Source organism: Helianthus annuus, chromosome 11 (genome assembly GCF_002127325.2).
Source record: "Helianthus annuus cultivar XRQ/B chromosome 11, HanXRQr2.0-SUNRISE, whole genome shotgun sequence".
Classification (NCBI taxonomy): domain Eukaryota; kingdom Viridiplantae; phylum Streptophyta; class Magnoliopsida; order Asterales; family Asteraceae; genus Helianthus; species Helianthus annuus.
Genome location: NC_035443.2, coordinates 29056729 through 29082387, shown reverse-complemented (window position 1 = coordinate 29082387; position 25659 = coordinate 29056729). Strand labels below are relative to the sequence as shown.

At 36.5% G+C, this 25659-nt stretch overlaps 1 protein-coding gene and 1 long non-coding RNA gene across 2 annotated transcripts; one reads left to right on the top strand and one right to left on the bottom strand.

Moving 5' to 3' along the window:
• Nucleotides 1-7122: 7122 nt before the first annotated feature.
• Nucleotides 7123-7569, top strand: LOC118483918. The gene is made up of 2 exons (XR_004872303.1): nucleotides 7123-7181; nucleotides 7339-7569. It is a non-coding gene; the product is annotated as an uncharacterized LOC118483918 (long non-coding RNA).
• A 4883-nt stretch (nucleotides 7570-12452) lies between these two features.
• LOC110887980 (G-type lectin S-receptor-like serine/threonine-protein kinase At4g27290) lies at nucleotides 12453-16860 on the bottom strand. The gene is made up of 11 exons (XM_035979832.1): nucleotides 16052-16860; nucleotides 15861-15873; nucleotides 15022-15475; nucleotides 14713-14859; nucleotides 14457-14596; nucleotides 14310-14390; nucleotides 14157-14174; nucleotides 13861-14071; nucleotides 13512-13749; nucleotides 13274-13424; nucleotides 12453-13189 (listed from the first exon to the last, which is right to left on the bottom strand). Exons 1-11 carry the CDS (start codon nucleotides 16786-16788, stop codon nucleotides 12887-12889), a joined length of 2493 nt encoding a protein of 830 aa, XP_035835725.1. The 5' UTR covers nucleotides 16789-16860; the 3' UTR covers nucleotides 12453-12886.
• Between the last annotated feature and the right edge of the window lie 8799 nt (nucleotides 16861-25659).

The window sequence follows — 25659 nt, the reverse complement described above, 5'->3', positions numbered from 1 at the left end:
ATCATGTGCGGACAGCTTAAAAGGCCACATATGCGGACAACTTAAAGGGTATTAAGTGCGGACAATATATTAGAAACAACAAATGTGAACATATTAAAATACTTCACAAGTACGGATAACTTTATGACTTCACAAAGTCTGATAAATTAGGAATTTCATTCTTCAAGGTTTCTACGAACAGAAACCCCCAAATGCACAGAAATCAACAATGTCAGGCATCAAATCAATCAATCTAACAGTGTTATCGTATCACAAGCATCAAACAATCATTGCACAATCATTTGTCTAAACAATTACGTACTCATTGGCATAATCAATCACGCACAATCAATTGTTTGGATCACCTAGGGTTTGTATGAATCAAAAGAACAAGATTAACAGTGTATCATATAATCATAAACACTTACCTCTGATTAAATCTAGATGGATTAAAGATCAAGGATTGATGTGTGTGAACTTGTGAAACCAAATGATTGAAGGATTAGAGGTGATTAGAGAGTGTAGAAATGTCGTACAGAGAAGTTATGAGAGCTTTTAGAGTTTTGAGTGGTTAAAAGAGTTTTACAATAATTCTAAACACCCGTTAATTACCCAACTTTCACACCAAGGCCCTAATTCATGCAATACACATTTACAACACATAATTCACACTAATCATGTAAACCGCCCAGTTATAATTATTCGTGTTAGTTACCAATGTTTGAGAGTTATCATGTATGCGTACTGGTAATTCCCCGAATTACCAATGTAGACTCATTTAACTGACCCTAGTTAAATGCAGTGCTATGAATGTATGATTAAATTAACTGTGGTTGATTAAAGTAGTAAACTGAAGTTGCGGGTTGTCACAATCCAATACCGGGTCCTTTTGAGGGGTGGAAAAAGGTTTGGGATAAAGCTCTGTTTTAGCCGCCGACCATGAATTCGATGGTGATTGGTTGGCTGTAAATATTATATATGTAACTATTAGGATAATTATAAAACTTCAAAAGGGTTAACTTTGGACTGATCCTGATCATTTTTGGGTTTTTTGTGTTTATGATTAGGGTTTACCCTTCTTTTGTATGCCTATTAACTTAAACTGTTATGTATGCTTATTGTGGTTTGGTAAGATTTCAGTTCATTGTGTTATAATGGACATCCCTTCTTTTGTATGCCTATTAACTTAAACTGTTATGTATGCTTATTGTGGTTTGGTAAGATTTCAGTTCGTTGTGTTATAATGGACATTTGTCTTAGTTGTGCGTTAGGTTATGTTTCAGTTGTTGGTGTTTGAACCGATTAGCATTAGGTTCAGTTTCAGTTGTTGTTGTTTGAACATATTATAAGTTGCGCATTAGCTTCAGGTTCATTTTGAGTTGGTATTTGAACAGATTATAGGTTGTGCATCAATTTCAGTTACACATTTTGATTTAGCTGTGCATTAGGTATGTTTAGATACACTACTACAAAAAGAGGCATTTGCTATGATGTTTTGCTACGAGGAAAATCGGTCGCAAATTTTGCTACGAATTAACTACAGATTAGCTACGGACACATTTTGCTACCATTTTGCTATGAATATTTCGTCGCGAAAGAAATCCGTAGCAAATTCCGTAGCAAATCCGTAGCAAAACTGAGAAAATAAATATAGAAAAAAATAGCGTAGCAAAATCCATAGCAAAACCAAGAAAATACATACTTATAAATTAACTAAAAAGTAGTTAAATAAAATCAGTAGCAAAATCTGTAGCAAAGTTGAGAATATAAGTATTTAAAAAAATAATTAAATAAAAAGCCTAGCAAAATTCGTAGCAAAATTTATCAACAAATATTTAAAACCAAGCGTAGAAAAAGTTGTAGCAACATCCGTAGCAATTCTGAGGAAATAAATATAAAAAAATAACGTAGCAAAATCGGTAGCAAAAATAAATGTTTGAAAATTAAATAAAATTGGTAGCAAAATTTGTAGAAAGTTGGATGTAAATAAAACTTAAACCCCAAAATAGGGTTTTCTCATATGCAACCAGTTACTCCACCACCGTTCACGACCATCGCCGCCCACTCCACCGGAATCACGACCTTCAATTTTAATTTCCAAGGTCTAATTTCTTGTGACTCAGGTAAACTTCCAATTTCTTTCAATCTATTTCTTCTAGGGGTGAGCAAAAGTCAAAACCCGACCCGACCCGAGAAAGAACTGTTAGAGCTTGTGAGATCGTTGATACTTGCACTGCATTCATTTTGTTATAGTTTGTAGCTTTATTGAAGTCTAGGGACTAATATTGTAATAGTTTGATAGTTGCAAATCTGACTTGGTGTAATTAAGATGCCAGCATAATTATAATTATGCTGGCAAGTAAGATCCTATATAAACTCATGTAATGGTGCCCTAGCCAAGCTTTTGGCCACTCTAGATGAAAACTTGTGTTGTTTACATTTGATCAATCATATAGTCAGTATGTTTTGAATATCTTATAAGTGGAACAGGCATCATAACCTTGTTGCGATCTGCTTGTTGCATTCACTTGTATTCAACTTGTTGCATTCAGTTCAGACTATAGGTTCACATGTGCTTTCAGTTCAGATTGTAAGTTGAACATGTATCATAAGCTTGTTGCAATCAGTTCAGATTTGTGCTTTCAGTTCAGATTGTATGTTAAACATGTAACATAAGCTTGCTACAATCAGTTCACATGTGTTTTCAGTTCAGATTGTTCATGTTGTTGCTGTTGTTCATGTTGTTGTTGTTGTTGTTATTGTTGTTGTTGTTATTGTTGTTGTTGTTGTTGTTGTTGTTGTTGCAGTCAGTTCATTATGAACATGTATCATAAGCTTGAAATGGCTGATTTGTTATTGTTGTGGTTGCTGATCAATTACTTGATTGGGGTGATTTGTAAGTAGATTTGGAAACCTTTTGAATATGGAGGGAATTTAAGAAATTTTACAACAGGGGCCGAAATGGTCATGAATGTTTTGAGGGTAATTTAGTCTTTTCACAATATTCAAACCGGGAAAATATAAGGAGGGACGTTATTGGACGCAATCGATAACCACAGGGACTTGATTGTTGTGTTTTTTCAAGTGAGGGTTGTTCCTGAGTTTTGGTGTAAACCAGAAGGACGTAAATTGACATTCACTTAATTTAATAAAAAACCCGACTGTAAAATCAAACCAATGACCAGTTGGTCAGTTTCATTGTTTTAAATCGAATCATGAACACTCTTAGTAATAACTAATAGGGTTAGTTTGTGTTTTTTTATAATGTAGTGCTGTTATTAAACTGACTTTTGAAAATACAGTAAAGAGTAAAATACAATTTCCATCCCTGAGGTTACACCCAATCGCAGGTTCAACCCTTATTTGAAAAAATAAAACAGTCCGGTCCCTGTGATTGTCAATTTGATTCAATGAAGTCCCTCCTTACATTTTCTGTTAGTCAAATGTTTGTTGAGCAGGGCATGCTTGTCTTTTACCATATAACTTCAAGGGCATTTTCGTCAATGAATCAAGATATTCTAGCAAACCATGCCATAACCATATGAAGTTGAATTTAATTAAATCACAGGATAAAATACTTTAATAGACAAATGTAACAACTGTCACTAAAATCAATAATTAGGACGATAATTAGTCAATAAGAAAACCTTAATTGAGACACCCAAGTAATTCTGCATTAGCCCTAAAAATTTCAGAACAATCGGAATCAGGATCAGGGCCCCTAAAACTCAAGGGGGGCAAACCCTAGTTGATAGTTATCTAAAATAACTCGTTGCTTAAATCTGATTGGTCCATTCTGTCAACTCAGCAAAGCTACATGTGTAGGGGGCTACCCTATAGTCGGTTCTTATCCCTTACGGACCGTAAGGGATAAGGCTTACGGTCCGTAAGCGTGGCCAATTTCGTGTATAAATAGCCAGCCTTGGCACTTGATTTCTGTGGTTAAAACGACGCACAATTTCACTGTGTACGTCGAGATAGAGCTAAAACACTGCAATTAACACACACAATTCACGAAGTGCTGCCGCAATCAGGGTAATAACTCAATCGCTATTACGATTCAACGTCCAATCGATTATAACTATCCAACGATTGTCCGAGTGCTGCTCAAATTGAGCTTGTACTTTGATTATTCGTGGTGATTTCGACTTGAATATTTGAGTACTGTTCAAATTCGGACTATGCTCTGTTATTCGTTGTGAATCTGATTGAATTATTAAGTATCGCACTTGTTAATCGATGTGAGGGTTTAATCTCGTGAATTGACGTAACTGCTGAATTAGTTACTAACCCGTTTGTGTGTGTGCATTATTGTTAAATTAGGAATAATCAAGGCTAATCAGTAGGCTTGTACACTGCTCGTTAAATCTTCAATGTGAGTCATTCTTCTTTTTATTAACTGTTTTACAATACTCCAAATTATTTTCAAAGTGTTATAATTACAGGGACTAAGTCGTGGATATCTTGATTTATTGGTTAGTGGGGTATTGTGCACATTACTATTTCTCCCAGTTAGGTTCATTGACCTACTAGGGAGGAACGTCACTATTAGAGTTCATTGACCTAATAGTGGTATGACCATCGTCACCATTGTGACAGAAAGCCAGATAAAAATAAGATATGAACCATTGTAATCGCTCTTATGCTGTAAATTATAACTATGGGTCATTTCCTCAAACCTGAATGAACTCACTCAGTATTTCCCCACTGACAAAACCTTTTTCAAACATGTTTCAGGTAATCTGTTGTGAGCAAAGAAAAGTGCCAGGAAGCACTACCAGCTTAGAAAAGTGGCTCAGTGTAAATAAATAAAGAAACATGTTTTGAAAAATAAAGATTTCCATTGAAATCACCGTATTGTAAATTATTGGGTTTTATCCCTAAATTATGTAACGTGCAGTTTTAATAATAAAAGATCCTATTTAAAAAAAAAGAGACTTCCGCTGTCGCCTAAATTAAATACCACGGGATTTCTGTCCCGCGGCTCCTGAAACGGGTCAAACCGGGTCGGGGGCCGTGACAGAAAAAGGTGGTATCAGAGCCACTTCTCAAGCCACTGATTTAAGCCAATTAAGTATTTAGAAAATACTTAATTTCCATTAATTACTATTTTGTGATTATTTATTTACCTGACTAATTGTATACAGTATGAGCAGATCTTTATATGCTAGTCAATATAGCAAGTAAATGCAAATTCTTAAATAATTTGACTCAAGTATTAGTACCTTTATTATCTACAATTTAGAAGTCTTATCAAGAAAATCATAAAAAATACAAATAAAACCTCGTGTGATGTAAATTTCAGTTATTTTAATAGTACCCAGTAGAAACTAATATTTAAAAAGTTTTCTATAAATTTTATGAATTCTGACTATGTCTATTTTGTTAAACAGCATGTGTAACTTGTCTGAGGCCCTTCAGAATTTAAATCCAGTAAGAGTAGAGGTTTCCAGAGATTTCAATAGATATATACCAGACATAGAAGAATCTATAGAATTCGATGCTTTACCTCTAGAGAAACCCAAGCCGAAGGAAATAGAAATTGGGGAAAGTTCTACGCAAATTGAAAAGTTACCATCTCAGGAAGAGTTAGATATTATAATGGCAAGCTATAATACTATTAAGCCTGTTAATAAAAATATTTCTAATCGCTCTCTTGAAACACAACTACCAATGAACTTAGAACCAGCTATTCCAAACCCTTCAATCCACTCGCAAATAGATGAATTGTTAATTAACGAAATACAGTTACAAAACCATCCCTATAAGCTTTTTCCTCAAGTCCCATCTAGAACCTTTACCAAATCCCCCAATAAGTAATAAGAATATAATTGAACTCCGCCACTTTGACCAAAAAACTAATGAATGTTGGGAATATGATCCAAGAGATTGGAAAACAGATCTCCTGGAAATATGATAAGAGGGAACATCATTACTAGAATATCATCTGACAAAAGATAGGGAATTATGGAACTGTGATCGTATAATAATAATAGTAAAATCAGTATATGTGGGTATATAGAAACATGGCACAAATGAAATTTTGGAAAATCATAATTTTGTTTGTACATTCGTGATTATGTACACTTATTTGTGACCTTGAATTAAAATAACTAATTATTTATATATAAATTAATTATCAGATGGAAAACGCGAATAATGAACCAGTTAATAATTCTGAGCAACAACCAGGGGATCAATATATGACTAGGCAGGATATAGAAAATATCGTTGCTCAAGGGATAGCCAACACTATTCCAACAATGATAGCTCAAGGGATAGCCAACGCTATTCCAGCAATCGTTGCTGCTGTTAAAAATCCAATAGAACCACAACAACTCGTTCCTAGCAAACGTATTTCTGAAGATAACTTTAGTAATAGCGTAAACGGAGGCAATGATCATGTTAATCATGACAATGAACCACAACAAGCGCCGCTCCCTAAGAAAATGAAAGTTGCAACGCCTGGTTGCACTTACAAGGAATTTCTTGCCTGTAAACCATCTGAGTTTGCGGGCAATGAAGGAGCGACTGCTGCACTACGTTGGTTAGAGAAAACTGAGGCAGTAATTGCCATAAGTAAATGTGCTCAGGATGATCAGGTCATGTATGCGTCAAATCTTTTCAAAGAAGGAGCGCTAGAATGGTGGAATACGGTGTTGCAAGCAAAAGGAAGAAGGATGGCGTATGCTATGAACTGGGAAGAATTTAAGAGTCTTGTCGAAAGAAAATTCTGTCCCGAATATGAAAAGGAACAAATGACAAATAAGTTTCTAACCCACCGGATGGTGGATGTAGATTGTCTAGGGTATACTTCGACATTTTTCGAGTATGCTCGAGTAGTACCAACCCTGGCTTCGCCAGAGCCGGTACTTATTTCTCGATATATTTGGGATTGATTTCTGAAATCCGTAACATCGTCAAGGCTGTGAAACCTCGCACGATTGATGATGCGGTAGATTTAGCCAATACTTTGACTGACGAACTAGTGCGGACAAGAGAAGAAACAAAAAGGAATGCAAAAGCCTTTCAATTGACTGCTCAGGAAGCAGAGCTCATTTCAGATGTGATAGCCGGTACGTCCTAGGTTACAACGTTTACACAAAAAGTATTATCTGACTCTGGTGCAAACCTTTAAGTGCAATATATATATTTCTAAGATGAAGATAATGTATGGTAATGAAGATTTGGAGCAGCAAGAGGTAAAAACAACCCGAATTTTCCCTTTTATAAATTCGATACGTGAGTGTTAGTGTGTGTGTTTATATTGATTAGGGTTTCAACAAATGCAATGTGAGGGTTTCCAATCGGTGTTTATACAAATAATATTGAACCCAATTTTTATGTATGTGTATGCAGTGTGTAGCATGGGGTCTTGCTTACCTCATTCAAGGAATAACAATGAAAGACATGGGTCATTGATTTCGAAAAACTCCGCCTCTTTGTTCGCCTTCTTCCTGATTTTAAGTTACAGTGAGTCAATTTCCTTTTTCTGATTCTAATCGATTAAGAACTATACGTGATTAACCAACGAATTGTGGTAGATTTTATGTTTCTATTGCAGTATTTGGATTGAATTGACTGTTGCAATTTAATGATCGTCAGTTATAGTTCGTTTTTTGAATATAGAGAAACACTGACTTATTTAAGGTGCTTAATTTGGGTGAATAGTAGCAATATAAACTGCTATTGTAATTTGGTGTGATATTCAATTCAGTATCAGCAACCTAATCAAATTGTGCCCTAAACATAGAGTAAATGTGTTCACCAGCAAGGTAATAATATGTACTAATTTTCAATTATCATTGACTTCTAATAAGGAAATATAGCTATTAGGTTATGTCAAGGTAAGCATAATTTTAGTATGCTAATGTTGTTAGAGTTAATAATAAGGACTATCAATTGTTATCTAACAATTTTAGTAGAACTGGTGCAACATTTTTGGTTAATAGAGCTGTTAGTGACTCGGTTATTTATTACTAACTGCTTAATAGCCCATTAGCATACTAACTCTTGATTCAAAGTAATCTCCGAACAATTGATAGTCACTAACCGAGTCACTACCGTTGTTAAGGTACCTGCATTTTTGTTGTTCGTTAACTATTTGATTGTTTTGCTACCACATACTAATCACCCTTGCCAGGTGTGAAGGTGAATACTTTATTAACGTGACCGTTTTTATTGTCGGGTCGATTTTGAATCCATTTTGTTTACTTTTATCAGTTTTTGGTTTCGGTTTGGTTTTAGGTTGTTTTATTTTTTTGCATCGTTTTGGTTTTGATATTTCCCAGCAATTGTTTTGTTTCGATCTAAGTTTTTTGAGTTCGTTTCGGTAAGATCTTTTACGTTTTTTGTTCCGTTTTCAGTTTTTTTTAGTTTTGTGTAAATTTAGTTTCCTTTCCGATTAGATTCGCTTTATTTGTTTTTGGTTCAGGTTCGGTTTTCATTTTAGCAACATTATTTGTCTCAGCTTATTTGTTTCAGTAAAATTATTCAGTTTGTATAGGTTCATTTCGGTCTGGTTTTGTTTTTTGGTTCGTTTAGGTTTGGTTTCAGTTTCCTTGGTTTTCGCTTTTAGTTGGGTTCCATTTTTTATTTAGTCCCCGGTTCGCTTTCTATTGCCTCAAAACTATTTATGCGGATCAAGTTAAAAACATATATTCACATACACACACACGCGTGGTTAAGGTACGTTGCATAATCTATACATCTTGCTTTAAACAGAAGTAGGTGCATCCCGTAAACGAATTGGAGGTTCAATGTTATGTTCGTTTATTTTCGTTCATTTATGTTCGATGATTGACTTTCGTTTATGTCTGTCCTCTCTCTTATTTGCGTTCGTTTGTAACCATTCTTTATTTTCATTTGAATGTTCGTTTAAATTTATACATTACTAATATTCATTTGAAATAGTTTTCATATTATCAAACCATTTGTTTACTTTTAAAAAGTTGGATGTAATGATGTTGGTAGAATATTGACTTCCACCATGCTGGTAAAATTAACACAGTTTTACAACCCACCAACCCGATTACTACTCGCCTGCCTATTTAAATAAATGGGTTAAATAAGTAATGAACCACATTCAGGTTACATGAATTTAAGCGTGACGGAGTTAGACTTGCATGGAGTTTTCCTACATATTTTGATAGGTCTGTTTGAATTTGCATATAAAAAATAATTATCTGAATATGATTTATTTCAACTTCAACTTTCAGTAAACAATTTCTAAGTTTAGCTATATCTTATATTTAAAATCAAAATTTATGGTTGCTTTAAATGCATTACAATTAACTTTAATGAAATAGTACCAGCCTTTATGACCATGTTTAATCAATGAGCCTCTTCCTTTTCTCCATATATTAATGTTTAAGTTAGGGTTTATAGACTTTTCATAACAATTCACCTTAAAGGATTGATTGGTTATTAGATAACTAATACTTAATATTACAATTAACTTTAATGAAATAGTACGAGCCTTTATGACCATGTTTAATCAATGCGGCTCTTCCTTTTCTCCATATATTAATTGAAATAGCTCTAGCACGGGATTTCTGGACTCTGAGATACACTACCAGTTTAGCAAATGGTAGTCTTGAGGTAAGTTTATTGTACCATTGACGGTTCACCATTATCTTTAGAAATTTACTTCTGATGTTATATGTTGCTTCTTTAAATAACTGAGAAATAGAGGCGAAACGAGTTGGTTAACGGGTATTAAAACAACATCACATGACTATAAGCACAATGACAATTGTCACAAATAGAGGACTACATTGTACCTATGCGTCAACTAAAAATAAAATTTAATTAAATGGACTAAACAACTACATTAAGTTTGAGACCAGGGTAAAAATCTAAAACATCATTTTTGTTTATTTTTTATTTTTATAACCAGATGTGTTGCAGGCATCTGAAAATGTTACCCTGGAGTCGGTACACAAGATTGGCAAGCTGGAGTGACATACGTGCCCAGATAACACTTTTTAAGTCCTGCATACCCTATTTATTAAGTATTGGGTTAATTGTAATAAATTTTAGTAAATAAATATATAGATTATATAACTAAACACTTGAAGAACTGTTAGGATTTGTTAATTTTGTTGGTTTATAAACTGCTTTCTGATCTATAAAAGGGAACAAAACCTGCAATTTGACTTTTAGATGTTAAAACTAAATTTATATGTATATGTGTATGTAGTATAATATGTATATATATATTATATATATAACATCTATTTTACACCATTTAAAACACAATGAAAAAGAAAAAATAAAAAAATTTGAAAACTGTGACGTCTTTTGAAGAGGATTGAGAAACCACACGTCCATAGATTTGAAGTTTTGTGAGACCACATGTGGTGGGGCACACTCCCGTCTTAAAAACGTGGGGGAACACTGTACCCTCGGGTGTTTTGGGCCTTTTTTGACTGGTGGTGCTACCACAAAGTGCCGAATGAGAAGTGGACTTTGGTCAAAATAACCATGGTCAAACGGCTAACTTTAAAAAAACCCGGTTTTTGTTTTAAAAATCTATACTATATTCGCACTTTCGTACCGTGTCACGCACTATCTATATCAGTCGTCGTTCCAGGAAAAAACAATAACTATTATGCATGTCGTGCATCGCACGGGTATTCCCCCTAGTTGTATAAAAACAAAACTTGGAATATATCTGGAGTTAATAAATGAATATATGTATGCGCTTCACAAAAAGGAAATCCGGACATTTATAAATATAAAAAGTTCAGAACCCATTTTTATTTAATCAATTAGATTCCATTATTTTACAAACACCCGGCCCAATAGGAAGCTCGGACCACCACTATTTGATAACCTTGACCTGTTTATTTGATAATAAATTCGGATGTAAGTAGGGTATGTACAAACTATGAACTATTATTATTGTACATGATGTACAAACTCCGAACTGTTATTATTGTACATGATGTACAAACTCTGAACTATTATTATTGTACATGTATATACGGACATATGACGGGAAACTCGGACACCCCTTTTTCCACCATAAACCCGGATCCCAAGAGCCCAATAAACCCGACCCACTTGGAAGTAAACTTGGAGTGTTATAAGACACCCGAACCATAACTCAGGATTCGTGTTATACGCGCACATAAACAATCTCGGATTCAAGTAAAGTCGGATATCAAGATTCATGCGTAAACTCGGATCACGTGTTCATTATTAAACTTGGAACATGATTATATATCAGTGTGTAACTCGGAAGCTATCAACAAAACCCGGACACCCTTGTTTATAAATAAACTCGGACATGGTAAACTCAGACTTTGTGACTTCACAAAATCTAAAGATTATCTCCGGACTACAAACGTACAGGTTAACAAAAACCAAAATCGCAGTTTTCAGTATAACAGCTACAATATGATCAAACCCTAATGAACAACAATCAATACTGCTATGAATCAAAACAATGAATTTGCAGTTCTATTATATTAATAGCATTCCTAACATCCAACAGCAATTTCACATTCGTGCACAAAAACTACTACATTTGTTCAAGCATGATCACATAAACATATAACTATTGTTTGGATTTCTAGGGTTTGCATGAAATCAAGGGTACAAGAATAACCATGTATAACATAAACATTACCTTAGATTGATTCAGAGTTTGTTCTTGAAGGATTGAAAGATCAAAGATTGGATGATTATCTAAGAGCTTGGTGTAGCCAAATGATTAGAGAATGATGATTAGAAAACCGCCGTAAGATGAATTATGAGAGGTTTAGGTTTTCTAGTAGTTTATTAGAGTTTCACAATTAGCCCTAGACACCCCTAACTATATCCTTATTACACAGGGTACATATCATCTTAAAGTTCGCAATTAAAACACATAATTCACGTATTTGTCATGCACGTATAAATTTCCCATAAACCGTCCGTTTATAATTATTATTTGAGTTAGTCACCAACGTTTAAGAATTAACATGTACGTGTGTTCTGGTGATCCCCCGAATTACCAAAGTAGACTCATTTAACTAACCCTAGTTAACTGCAGTGTTATGAATGTATGTCTAAGTTAACTATGGCTAGATTAAAGTATTAACCTGAAATTGCGGACTACAAAGATGGGCTTCCTGTTGTTACCTTCACCTGCTTGTTTTGTGCTTCACCAACTATGGTTCATGTTTTGTTGAATACCCCCAAAATCTCGGGTTTCCTTCTTATTCCACACCTGGATTTCTAATTACTATCTTTCCATTTGCTAGATCCCATCGGGCACATGATTTTTTAATGAAATAATTCCTAAGCAAAATAGCTCTATCGAATCCCATGATTCCAGCTTTAATTTGACATCAATCAAACCAAGATCTAACAGTTCAGATAACATCAACATAACGAAGATCCAACAGTTCACATACACTTCACTCCGTAATTAAAATCAATGATGATATCATCAAATTACTGACTAGAAGAACGAGAAGATTACTCTTAAAATATTGATTGCCCCATACGAGAAAGAAGAAGATGAACTAAACAATTGCAGTGGTGCTTTGGTAGATGAGTTACATAGGGTAGGGCAAATTTTGATACCCATTCCAACCCGCTTCTTTTTTTTCACCACCCATCCTGACCTGCAGTTCTATTTTTTTAATTTTATATCTACCCATGTATACCCATTGTAAAAATGATACTTAACCCAAACGACCCAAAAGCTTTAAATTAAAGTCTAAGATGACCCAAACTTAAGTGTATGGGTTAAGATTGTCGGGCCTAATATAAACTTTAAAATAAGACCGAAATGTACTGGTGACCATACAGGTTCATGCCTTGTGACAAAGGGCATCCCAACTATGACAGCCACATGCAACTAAGTAATACATGTGAAATATGTAATGTGGTCCAAAGAACTCAAAAAAAAAAATTATCGAGCGTTAACCTCTGTAACAGTAAAATCGATCATTGAACCTCCTGAGTAAGTACTTGCAGAGTACTTCACTACAGGTAGCTCCGTTTCCATGAGAAATGATGGCTGCTTAGGTTGTGGCAGTTCGCACTCGCTGCCCAACATCATAATTACAGATGACATGTTTGGCCTGTCTGCCGCATATTGTTGAACACATAACAACCCAACATGGATTGATCTTAAAACTTGAGGATGGCAGGATTCAGTGCAGCTCACATCAATTAAATCAAGTGACCTGCCTTCACTATATAGCCTCCATACCTAAATATAGTGTAGAATATTAAAGTTATTAGGTTTTATCAATATTTTGAAAAATGATCGTGTGGGTTGTGACAGTGAACATACATGTCCGATGAGATTATTTTCATTTTCAGGTTGAATAAATCCTCTATTTCTCTTCCCACTCACGATTTCCAGTACCAAGACGCCAAAGCTAAAGACATCTGACTTTATAGAAAAAATACCATTAAGTGCGTACTCGGGGGACATGTAGCCACTGCAAGCACACAACAAAATGCTTATAAGAAAATGTCAATTTTTCCATGAAAAAAGTAGAATGAAATTAGTTGGTTGCGTTGCTTACTAAGTGCCAACAACCCTTTCTGTGTTTGCTTGGGTCTGGTTACCTCCAAAACTTCTAGCTAAGCCAAAGTCTGATATCTTTGGGTTCATATCCTGATCTAGTAAGACGTTGCTAGCTTTAAGATCTCTATGAATGATTCTTAATCGTGAATCTTGGTGCAGGTAAAGAAGTCCTCGAGCAATTCCTTTGATAATGTTAAAACGCATTGTCCAATCAAGAAGCATGCTTTGAGTTTTGTCTGCCCAATATGTTAGCTTAATAATTTTTAGTTTCTTCTTATGAAAGTTTCCAAAATTAAACCAATGTAGTATAGTACCGGAATCAAGTAGTTTGTATATATGGTTCTTACCAAAAATAAACGAGTCCAAGCTTTTATTTGGCATGTACTCATAGATCAACAACTTCTTATCTCCTTGTATGCAACAACCAAGAAGCTTCACAAGAGTTCGATGCTGAAGTTTTGAAATGCAGATGACTTCATTCTTGAATTCATCAAGTCCTTGACTTGAATTCTTGGACAGACGTTTAACTGCAATCTCCTTCCCTTCTTCTAGCATACCCTGGAAATTTACCAATTGCAATGTGAAAAACTATAAAAACAGCAAACACAACTTAAGCTTATTTTCTTATAAGTGGCATGCCTACACTGCATAGATTCATCTTCTTTACATAAGGAATGACAATCATCATCATCATCATCATCATCATCATCATCATCATCATCATCATAGTCAGTAAATCACACCAATAGAAAAGCTAAGGTAGGGTCTGAGGAGGGTAAGATGTAGACAACCTTACCTCTACCCCGTAGGAATAGAGAGGCTGCTTCCGGTGAGACCCTCCGGCTCGAGCATAAGGAATGACAATGAAACTTATAAACTGGATGATTCAAATTCATATATCAGTGTTATGGATCCTTCACATTTACTCTCATATAGTAATTACCTTATAAACTGGTCCAAAACCACCCTCTCCAAGTTTATTGTTAGGTGAAAAATTGGCTGTGGCATCTGCAATCGTAGAGAAGCTAAATAATGGTTGCTCCATGTCTTCTACATGGCTTTTAGATGGATTCAAGATTTCCCCTACACATTAGATAAAAACAGACTTCACACATGATCAAAGTATAATCTGTTCAAAAGTATTTCTATTCACAGTACATATTACTCTAGTAAACTGGTGAGCATAAGCAACGCTTTACCTTCCCCTGTTAGTTTGGCATGATTCCTTTTACTCCGTGCATAACACAACCATGTAGCGATGATCAAGCCTAAGAGTACCGGAATGGTTACAAGTAAGATGATTATAACCTTTTCCCCTCCCTGCTTTTTGGAAACAGTTTGAGAATCTGCACGATATTACCACAGCAAGAAAGTTAATTTGCAAGCATGGAACAATATTGCAAAACTGGAAGTGCCTTATACATCATCAGAAGAACCTGTTCGCATGAGTAGAGGACAAACATATCATAAGACATACTAGTGGAGGTTATATAACCAAAAACTATTACCTAATTCAGAGGAAGCCATCTTTACAAAAATATCTGGACCACCACTACCTTCCGGTAACACTTGGATGTCTAGAAGGTCATTGAACCAAAGCAAGCAGACGCTTCGACTTTTGTCTGGATTTGCATAAGCCATACAGCTACAATTCTTTAAACACTTTGTACCACATTCTTCAAGAGTCATGTTCATGTTAAACCAGGTATTCTCTGCGTCTGGAAATTTTACATTAGAGTACTTGATAAACACTTCTGATCTATTTTTGCATTCCAAAGGTTTTTGTCTAATACAACCACCTGACCAATCAGCTGTGTCCCAAGCCTTCTGATTTTTAGGGACAAACCTTTTCTCATCTATGCAAGTACACGACTGTTGGAACATATTGATGCTGCAGGTTCCATAAGCATTACAAATGTTGTATGTATCACATGCGCTTCTCGGGAATGACAAAACGGGCAGCTACCCTCTAACATTGTCTACCCATGCCCAACTTTCTAGATGCGCAGAAGAAATCAAGACAACCCTTGATAGGATAGAATTGTGATGTGGGCCCAAGTGTGGAGGAACGGGCTATTTTGTACTTGGAGGCCCAAGACCGCGTAACAAAAGGGCCTTCACTAAAATGGCTCTAACTTGGGCTACGGGGGTCCGTTTGGGACGTGCGACCAGGCGATTCGAACGTGAGAACGAGCTCCATCTTGCTACAAACCGCCTATGGCGGTTTGGGTCATCGTACGGGCCAAAAAACGTTTATTTCCATTACTTATTTGCATTTTTATGTTTTTTGGACTATTTTGGACATTTTGTTTTAGGCCGTGTGTTTGGCCCATTATCTTTTTTAGGCCCATTTAGAATTTCTGTCCTTATTTATATGTCTCATTAGTAATTGGAAGAATTAAAATTGAATTTTGAGAAAACAGTTTTTTCACTTCAAATTCCGTGACCTTTGGGGTTACAATTTGGGGGTTGGGGAAGAACTACACGGGTATTCGTAGAATCAACGTGTAATCTTCATTTTTCCGTTTCACGCGCTACGTCAAATTGTCTTCAAGATTATAAGCATAAGACACCTCACTTTCGTTAACAGTTACATCGTATCTAAAGGTTAAGCTCTTGCTAAATACAGAAACCCCAGGAAACCGTTCATTACTCCATGGTCCACCACGAAATTTAACTGATGCCCCCTGTCTTAGTTTGTTTTCAGGATAACCGAGTCTGTCAGCGCCCCAGGTCAATTCACCTGGAGCTGGATCTTGACTATTCTTCCATGGTGTTAGATACCATTCCTTTCCCTTTACATAATCTCTCCCTAACTTCATTCCAGGTAGAAGAGTATCGGTCGGGTAATCAAAACTCTGCCAGAAAACCCTCTCCTGTTGATCAACCACAACTAGATTTCCGTTGTCCCAAAGCTTTGCAGTTGCGGTCCCTGATGTCGTTGTGTTAGATGACCAGACCTTGCTGCTATTGTTGAAGAGGCCGAGAATTCCACGGTCAGCAATCTTTAACTCAAGTGGTGATGCACCGGGGAGAGGGCGGTCTCTGTTAGCAACCCAAACCACCGTTCTAACAGAGATATTCTTATACCAGATACCGAGATATCTGTTTTCAGAACTACCTGGCTTAAAAAATCCCTGTTCGAAAACTCTACCAGGCGAGACCAACGTGTCTTCATCTGTCAAAAACCTTGAATCCGAGATGATGTTGAGGTCAGATGCATAACTTTTGTAAAGAAGAAGTAAGGAAAACAGAAGTATGGCTGCTCCCTCCATGGAGATTTGAGATCCTGTTTTATTTTCAGCAATTACTGATCTAGCATTTTTTTCAAAATGATATTTATATAATAATAAACTAACATTAGTTGGATATTTTGATTCCAGCGAACTCCATTATACCCGCATTAATTGAGACCACTAACCGTATGGACCGGCGTTTAGGTTGACCATTGACGTATCACGTATGTTGTTGCGTCATGAATGATGTCCAACTTTAATGTTCGATTGGTGCTGGAGTGGTAATATCTGGTCCAAGATAACGCTTAAAAATATCTATCGGTTTACGTGTAATTTCACCGTCATGAGAACGGGCAAGTGGATTACTGGGTTTTCCCCGGAGTTGGTGAAACTCTAAATATTGCATTAGTTGAAAGTAAAGTTACGGATTACAAATATACATGTTGTCTTTCACCAAGTGGCATCTAGGTGATCAATTATCAGCTAAAAAGTGTTCGGGCATGCGCTTCTTCATCCTACAAACTATTGTCGCTTGGATATTCATGGTCGGGTATCGTTTAATTTCTTGATTAGGGTTTCTATGGTAGGTATCCAGGTTTCCTTTGAATTTTTGATGGAGCACAGTTGGTGTTGTTACGATTGTCGACTTTTTGTTTCTGACTCTTGATTTTTTTCGTTTTCACATGCTATATTAAATCTTGCATAAATTGAAGGCTTGGACTATCCAGACACCCTTCCTGCCTAATTGGACACTTTTTGTGCCCTAGAGGCCTCGTATAGGGCTATACGAGGCGTCTAAGCACTGAATTCAAGTGTTAATGCACCTTAGGTGATAAGTGCATGACTCCCATGTTACCAATGAAAGGATGAAGATCTAAAGACCAATGAAGACCATGCACTGATCAAGGGGGAGTTTGTTAATGCACTTTAGGTGATAAGTGCATGTCTCCCAAGTTATAGGGTCTTTATTGTACATATGTTGAAAATTAGTCCCAAGTTTATCCTAGGGACATTTTGTCCAAGTTTTAGGATGGTTTCTTTAGTCAGAGTTTTTGTATGGACTAAGGTCAGAGTTTGTGTGTGTAGCCTTTGTCTGAGTTTTGTCTAGGCAAAAGGTCTGAGCTTTGTGCTATTTGTTATGTCCGAGCTTTCTAGTTAGTCTTGAAAGTCCGGGCTTTGCCTTGTATATATACTTTAATGTGGAATAGACAAGGCGGCGATTCTGTGTGAAATTCTGTGCACCTAACCCTAATCATTGTGTTTTGTCTGGCGGCTGCTTTGTGTGAGTGATGTCATTCATCTTCATCAAGAATACTCAGTGTATTCTTGATTTCTCTCTCAAATCCTTGCATTCTAGTGTTTCATCTGCAGTGGTTGATCATCAGGTGGATTCCGCACACCTGTTGGTTGCTTTAGCTGAGTGAGATCTTGGATTAGGAGGCCCTATAAGTGGTATCAGAGCAGTGTGCTCATACTACTGTAGGTGTTCTTAGTTTGAAGGTTTTTGGTGAGAAAAGTTCATATTTTGATTGGGTTTAGTGAGAGTTTAGTGAGTTTTTGTGTTTTATTCATGATTCTTCATTCATATCTAGTGATTTGATGATGGATTTTGAGTAGTTAGGTGATTTTTAGTGTTTTCTTCATCTGGGTTTTACAGGGGTTTTTGTTTCTTGTTCTTACAGAGTTTTGAAGGTGAAAAAGATTCTGAGTTTGATCTTTGGAAGCTTTGTCCGTGGTTTACACTTTGTGTTTGTCTCCAGGGTATTGTTGAACCAGTGTGTAGTCACATTGGGGAGATAGTCCGGAGATTGGTTCTTCTGAGTTTTGAACCTGTTCTGAGTTTTAAAACTGTCCGAGTTCTTACCTTGTCCGAAGTTTGTGTGTTAGTTAGTTGAGTCTGAGTTTCTTGTCCGAATTTTAGTTGATTTTACTTGTCCGAATTTTATCTTATTAATAGTGTCCGAATTTTAATATCTTTACTAGTGGTGTCCGAGTTTTGTTCTTTATTTTATTTAGTCCGAATTTTTTTTGTCTTTATATAGGTTCGACTTATATTATATAGTTGTTCAATATATAGTTTAATAGTCCCAAGTTAAAAGTCCGAAGTTTCAATCTTGTCTGACTTTTAGGTTTCAATGGGTCCGACTTTTAATAATCTCTATCTTTTATTATTATTAGCTATGTTTATTAGGTTAGTTTCTTTTTGACTTTGTGTCCGTATATTTTTTTTTTAAAGTCACTTTTGTCCAACTTTTAGTAGAGTCCGACCTTGGGGCTTTGTGATAGGTCCAAGTTTCAGTTTTTTTTTTCAATGTCCGAATTTTTATAATCTTCTTAGTCTGAGTTTATTTGTAGTTTATTAGTAGGTGTGACCTTTTAGTTTATTAGTAGTCTGAGTTTTTACTTTTATTTTGTCCGAATTTTATATGCCCTAGGTTAGATCTCTTTGTCCGAACTTTTAACTTAGTTCATTTGAATTTGAGTCTGAGCTTTTTTTTTTAGTTTTATTAGGTCCGAGTGTTATTAGGTTTGAGTCTGAGCTTTCGTTGAAGTTTTATAGTCCGAATTTTATAACCTTGGTCCGAGATTTTTAGCCTTTTATTTTGTTTTATAACCTTGGTCCGAGTTTTAACATAGATTTTAGAGTCCGAGTTTTGTTGTTTCCTTATTCCGAATTTTAGAGTGTCCGACTTTTAAATCTGTTTAGTAGAGACTTTTTGAGTCCGAATTTTAAAGTGATTGGTAGGAGTCCGACTTTCAATCTGTTTTAGAGTCGAGTTTTAGGTATTAGTAGTAGTCCGACCTTTAATCATTTTATTAGTGTCAGACTTTTTACTAAGGTTAGAGAGTCCGAACTTTTAGTCTTGGTAGTCCGAATTTTTAGTCTTAGTAGTCCGACTTTTATCTTTTGAGTCTTGATAGTCTGAATTTTTTATTAGAGTTCCTAGTAGTCCGAATTTTAGTACTATTAGGGAGTCTAGGGAGTCTGAGTTTAAATTCCTAACAGTGTAGTGTCCAAGGTTTTCTGTTGTTTGTGTTTTATTTCAGGTTTGTGTGATCCGGGTTTCGCAACTCGGTTTAAAGCTCAGACACTTCACTCCGTGTTTTCACTCCGAGTTTGAACTTAGAAAAAGTCTTCTGTGACACAGTTCTTGCTTGGAAGTTCTCTGTTGTTTTCTGAAATGGCAAACAACAATCTGACTGCAATGGTGCAAAACCTCAAGCACAATGCTGAGGTAGGGAGTAACGACAAACCTCCTTTGTTGATCAACGAGCTTGATTTTCCTGAGTGGAAGGAGCGTTTCGAAAGATATGTCCGAGCAAAAGACATCAAAATCTGGTTGTGTATTGTCAAAGGATGTGGAGCTACTCCAGTACGTACGTTGACGATTGATACGTATTTGGGGCTCACTGACGAACAGAAGAGATTCTTTGACTGTGAAGAGAAAGCTATGTCGATGATAACAATGGCAATGCCACAATCGATACTTCATACGTTCCGTAAGAGAAATAGCTCGAAAGAGTTGTGGGATAGCATGATTGAGCGATATGAAGGAAATGCAATTTACAAGAAATGACGACTCGAAAAGTTGAAGACTCAATTCGTTGTGTTTAAAGCGCTAAAGAATGAATCTTTTGATGACACTGTGAACCGATTTTATCATCTGTTGAGCGAACTTGATAGAAGTCAGGAGGGTATCTACACTGAATTTGAGAAGGTCGAGAGGTTTCTGAATTGTCTTCCTAGAGAATGGAATATGTACACCGCATTGATTAGAGAGGGAGTTCTCTATGAGGAGCTCTCGTTGGAAGAAGTTGTTCAAAAGCTGAAGGGGTATGCCTGGAATATGGAAGATCAAGCATCTGATTTCGAGAAGCTCCAGGATCCTCAGTTATATAAGGCTTCGAAACAAATAGAAAAGGGTAGTAACAATGGAGTTGGTGTTGCTTTATATTCGGAGGATGAAGGTTCTGCAAGTGAACACGCCTTTATAAGCAACAGTGTTAGTTCAAGTGGAACAACCAATTCCAATCAAGGGATGTACTCTTCTAGTGGAGCTCAGAAATCTCAAGGAACAAGTTTGAACATTCCTAAGATAGATGCCAGCGGTTTGAAGTTGATTTAAGAAAATATGGGTCTGTTGGCGTCCTTCATGACTGCCTACGAGAACTTCTGTCTTGGGAAACTCGTTGAACCGTCAAGTCTCGATGAGGACTTTGATAAGATAGATCAAGACGAAATGGAAGAACTTGATCTACAGCTCAATATGGCATTGTTAGTCCGTAGAGCGAAGAAGTTTCTGTTGAAGACAGGTAGAAAGTTCATAGGAGGTCAGACAAAGACTCGAATGGGAGTCGACATGTCAAAAGTAAAGTGTTACAACTGCGGTATCTACGGGCATTTCGCACGTGATTGTCGAAAACCGAAGATGGAAAGATCTGATAGAGACAACAACTCCCGAGGAAACAATTCAAGACCTCAAAACAATGCATCAAATGCTGCCTCTAACTCAAGTGCTCGTTCAAGTGGGTCTGAAAATCTTACACCTTCGACAAACAATGCTATGGTGGCTCAACCTCTACAGAATGTGACTGAGCCTTATGACTGGGGTTGTGCTTTGGAAGACATTTCGGGAGCTATTGTGTCACAAGCATTTATAGCTGAAATTGTGAACGAAGAAGTGTGTGAGGAGATTGTCGAAGAGAGTAGCATTGAGGAACTTGCAGTTGTAGCTGAGGTTATTGGGGAAGAATTGGACTCGGGGAATGTTGCTGAAAATGAAGATCCCTCGATTGAAGAGACTGTTGAAAAGTCTAACAAGACAGAAGATGGAGAAAAAGGAGAACGCTTTGAATTCAACATTTCCACAGCTGAAATGCAGCAATTTGCGGATGCAGAAGCTAAAAGATTGGAAGAAAACTCCATAGAAAACGAGGCTTGTGCATTCATGGCTGGCATTGAGGTAAAATCATCTTCTGAAGATAAGCGATGTGCTAGATGTGTTGAGTTTGTGACTAAGATTGATAGATATGCACTTCATAACACAAACTTAATTGCAGATTTAGAAAAATCCAGAGAACTCATTGTTGTTTTGTCTAATTCGGATAAAGAACACCGAATTAAGATAAAAGCACTGAAAAATGATATCTCTGAATTTGAGAGACTTGTGGCTATGGGTAATCTTAGAAATCAGGAATTAAAATCTGAACTTGAAATGAATCAAAATTGTGTTTTGGAAAAGAACCAAATCATTTTGGAAAAAGATAATCTGATTTTAGATTTGCAACGAAAGATTGAAAAATTCAGGGATTCATCCGAAGTGATGAATTTTTGTATTAACAGCCAACGTCTCAAAGAATCTGAGGAAGAAATGTTCGGCATTGGTTATACTAAGGTGCCTCCTCCGGTAAACCATAACTATACATCGATGCCAAGCATTGACCCTGAATTGGCAAATTTTGTGCCAAAGACTCCTCTGACGGTTGAACCACAAAGTGAGTCAGAATCTGAGCCAGATGAAGTTACTGACTCAGATCAGTCGAAGATGAGTGGAGTTTCAAAGAAAATTGAAGTAAATCTTGAAAACATTGAAAATTTGATAAGCAATAAGATTTTGGAAATGCTTAATCAAGTTCAAAATGAGAAGTCAAAACCAAAGTCACGTGGGAAAAATAAAAAGGGATTGAAAAATGTTCCTAAAACTGAGTTTGTTAAAGGGGAGGATTTTATCAAAGAAGAAGTAAAAATCGAAACAGGTTCTAACTCTCAGTTTGTGAACCAAATTTTGAAAAATTCCACCAACGACTCATCGTCTTCGACCACTCACGAGGAACGTCCAAAGAATGCTGCGAAAATTCGCAAATGCTACAAGTGTCGTGGGAAAGGACACTTAGCAGCAGACTGTCCAGATGACAAGGGTAAATCTCTTGTTGATCCTGATCAAAAGAAACCTTTTGTTGAAAAACCACAAATGAAACAGTTAATGTTGAAAAGAAAAATGGTAAAAATCAGAAGGTTGAGAAAAACAAAGTGATTAAACAAGAAGTAAAACCAGTTATCAAACCAAATGTTAAATCACAACAAAATCAGGATCAAGAGGAGAAACCTGTTGTTATTAACCATGGGGACAGATCAGAAAATGTACCTCAGAGACATGATACTCGTGAGAAAACTCCTCACAGACGGCAAAATCATGTCACTTTCCAAACAGTTGAGAATGAGCTACGTTCTGGAGGTTCGAACAGCAACTATGTTAGACCTCATGCACAGAACAGATTCGTGAATGATCGAAATGCGTCACCCCCCGATTTCCAAATCAAAGACCGCATTCGGATAATCATCCACGATCATTCTCAAGACACGAAGATGCTCCTAGATTTGGTAGAAATTTTGAGCCACCCAGGAATCAAAATTACAGTTACCAAAACTATGGAAGCCGAGGGTATGGAAACTCTGGTTATACCAACAGATTGTCAACTCCGTATAATCCACGATTTGCGGGGACTCACTCCAACAATTTCCGAAATGGAAATGGTGGACACAGAGGCGATGATGGTTATTTCAAAGAGTTTTCTTATGTTGACGAATCAGGACGACCCAAGACCATCATGGCTTGGGTCCCACACTCTAACTAAATTCTTGTTGGGGAGTGTAGGAGCAGCTGAAGAGGGCTATCTATATTTGGTATATCGATAGTGGCTGTTCCAGACACATGACAGGAAATAAAGAATTATTGAACAATTTTAAACAGATCCGTGATGGTTATGTGAACTTTGCCGGTGAAAAGGGTGGTTACATCACCGGTGAAGGCTCTGTGTCAAATGGAAAAATCACGCTGCATAAAGTGAACTACGTTGAAGAACTGAAGCATAATTTGATGTCGGTTTCTCAAATCTGTGATAACAAGTACACGATGTTGTTCACTGATAAAGCTTGCTTCGTGTTGCGTCCGGGATTTGCTATTCCTGAAGATTGGATCGTTATGAGAGCTCCAAGGGTGAACAACACATATGTCATGGACATGCACCCGTTGGTTAACTCGTCTGCTCCAGCGACCTGTCTACTTTCAAAGGCGACTGAAGATCAATCGTATCTCTTGCATAGGAGAATGGGCCACGTGCATCGGTGAAAAATGAACCACTTAGTGAAAAACAACTTGGTGTTGGGGGTTCCTTTACGTAGTTTCAATATGCACAAAAAATGTGAATCATGTGAAAAAGGAAAAATCAAACGAAAGCCTCATAAACCGAAAACAGTTAACTCAATCCAAAAACCACTTGAATTGCTTCACATGGATCTTTTCGGCCCGATCCATGTTGCTAGCATTGGTGGGATGTCTTATTGCTTAGTTGTCACTGACGATTTCTCACGTTACTCATGGGTATTTTTCTTAAAAACTAAGGATCAAACTGCTGGTATTTTAAGAGACTTATTCAAACAACTTGAGAAAAACTATTCACTTCCTATTAAGAAAATCCGAAGTGATGTAACACCCTAGTTACTAAATAACGAATTTGTATGTAATTACCAACAATTAGTGTGTAACTAAGACAACACATATTACAAAAATTCGGGTTTATTAAAACTTTTATAAATCATAAGTTATTCTACATAACGTGATCGAATTCGTTGTTTAAAAATTACAACGTAGCAAAGTGCGGAAGCGTGTATCATTATCGTGTTCGGTTCTTCGCTGAGCTTGATCGTCTTCCGGCATCCAAGGTGTACCTACATTTCATACACATGAAATGCTTTAGTCATACGGGGTTTAAATCATGTCCGAACAATGTCCGGGAAACAATTGATTTTCTAATGAAAAACAAAATATATATAAAAAATCTCCACCGTAAATTACGGTGGGACCGTAATTTACGGTGGCACCTGGGTTCAAGCTTTTCTACCGTAAAACAGTAGACCTTCACCGTAAACAATTCATCTCCACCGTAAATTACGGTGGGGCCGTAATTTACGGTGGACACTGGGTTTAGCCTTTCCATTTTGCCGTAATTTGACACGAAATCTTTCGTATCTTTCAAACCGCTTATCCGTTTGACCTACCGTTTCTTCCTACATGTTTGTAATTTAATTCTCCATTATATGGAGTTAATATCTGACATCCGGATTAAATAAAATTGAGACTTTTAAGCCTCCGGCTTATTATCTTTTCAGCAATTTTCGACCCGACTATGTGATTATCAAACAAACATGTTTGTTTGACCACCATTCATCATGAACCCTTAATTTCTAATATTGTCAATCATATTAAGTACTGAACACGGGTTTCTACGCAATTATTTACCCGTTTTTGTTTAAAATCTTATTTTGACCCGTCAAGGGTATTTACGACCATTTTAGCACGAACGGTGCTCATTTCTCATGTGCCTCATAGTTCCACCAATTTGTTATTAGCTAGTCTTCCACCACAACTATGAATGTGGTGGATTTAACGAAATGGACTATTTATTCCGAGTTAAATCCTACGGATGTGTTATTTTTGCGGCAACACACAATTGAAGCATTTAACTCTTGAAAGTTTATGTCTACAACTTTCATGCGCGTCTAAAGGTTACAAGATCGTAAGATAAGTTCCTAAACAACCTTTATAAATTGTTTGCTCAATTTACCCTTCAAGGGCATTTTAGTCGACATTAGCCCCTCATTTACTACGAGGGGCTTTCACTACATATTTGACCAAGTTTGTATGTTAACTATAATCATATGCATACGTACCTGGCTAGGGTCAACATATAGACCCAAATTATACCTCGCTTTTATTATCACATTTAGTGTGGGCGAAATTAACTGAATCGCTAATCGTTCCTGTTAACACAAGACTTGACAATCGCATTAGTCGATATTGTCAAATAGTGTTATCACCACTATTTGACCCGTTCGGCCTATATGCCCAA

Coding starts and splice junctions, on each gene's coding strand:
- LOC110887980 (XM_035979832.1), bottom strand. CDS start 16,788: ATGGAGGGAGCAGCCATACTTCTGTTTTCCTTACTTCTTCTTTACAAA. Junction 13,425..13,511: donor GAAAGGGTTGTTGGCACTTA/GTAAGCAACGCA, acceptor GTGTGCTTGCAG/TGGCTACATGTCCCCCGAGT. Junction 13,190..13,273: donor AAAATAATCTCATCGGACAT/GTATGTTCACTG, acceptor CACTATATTTAG/GTATGGAGGCTATATAGTGA.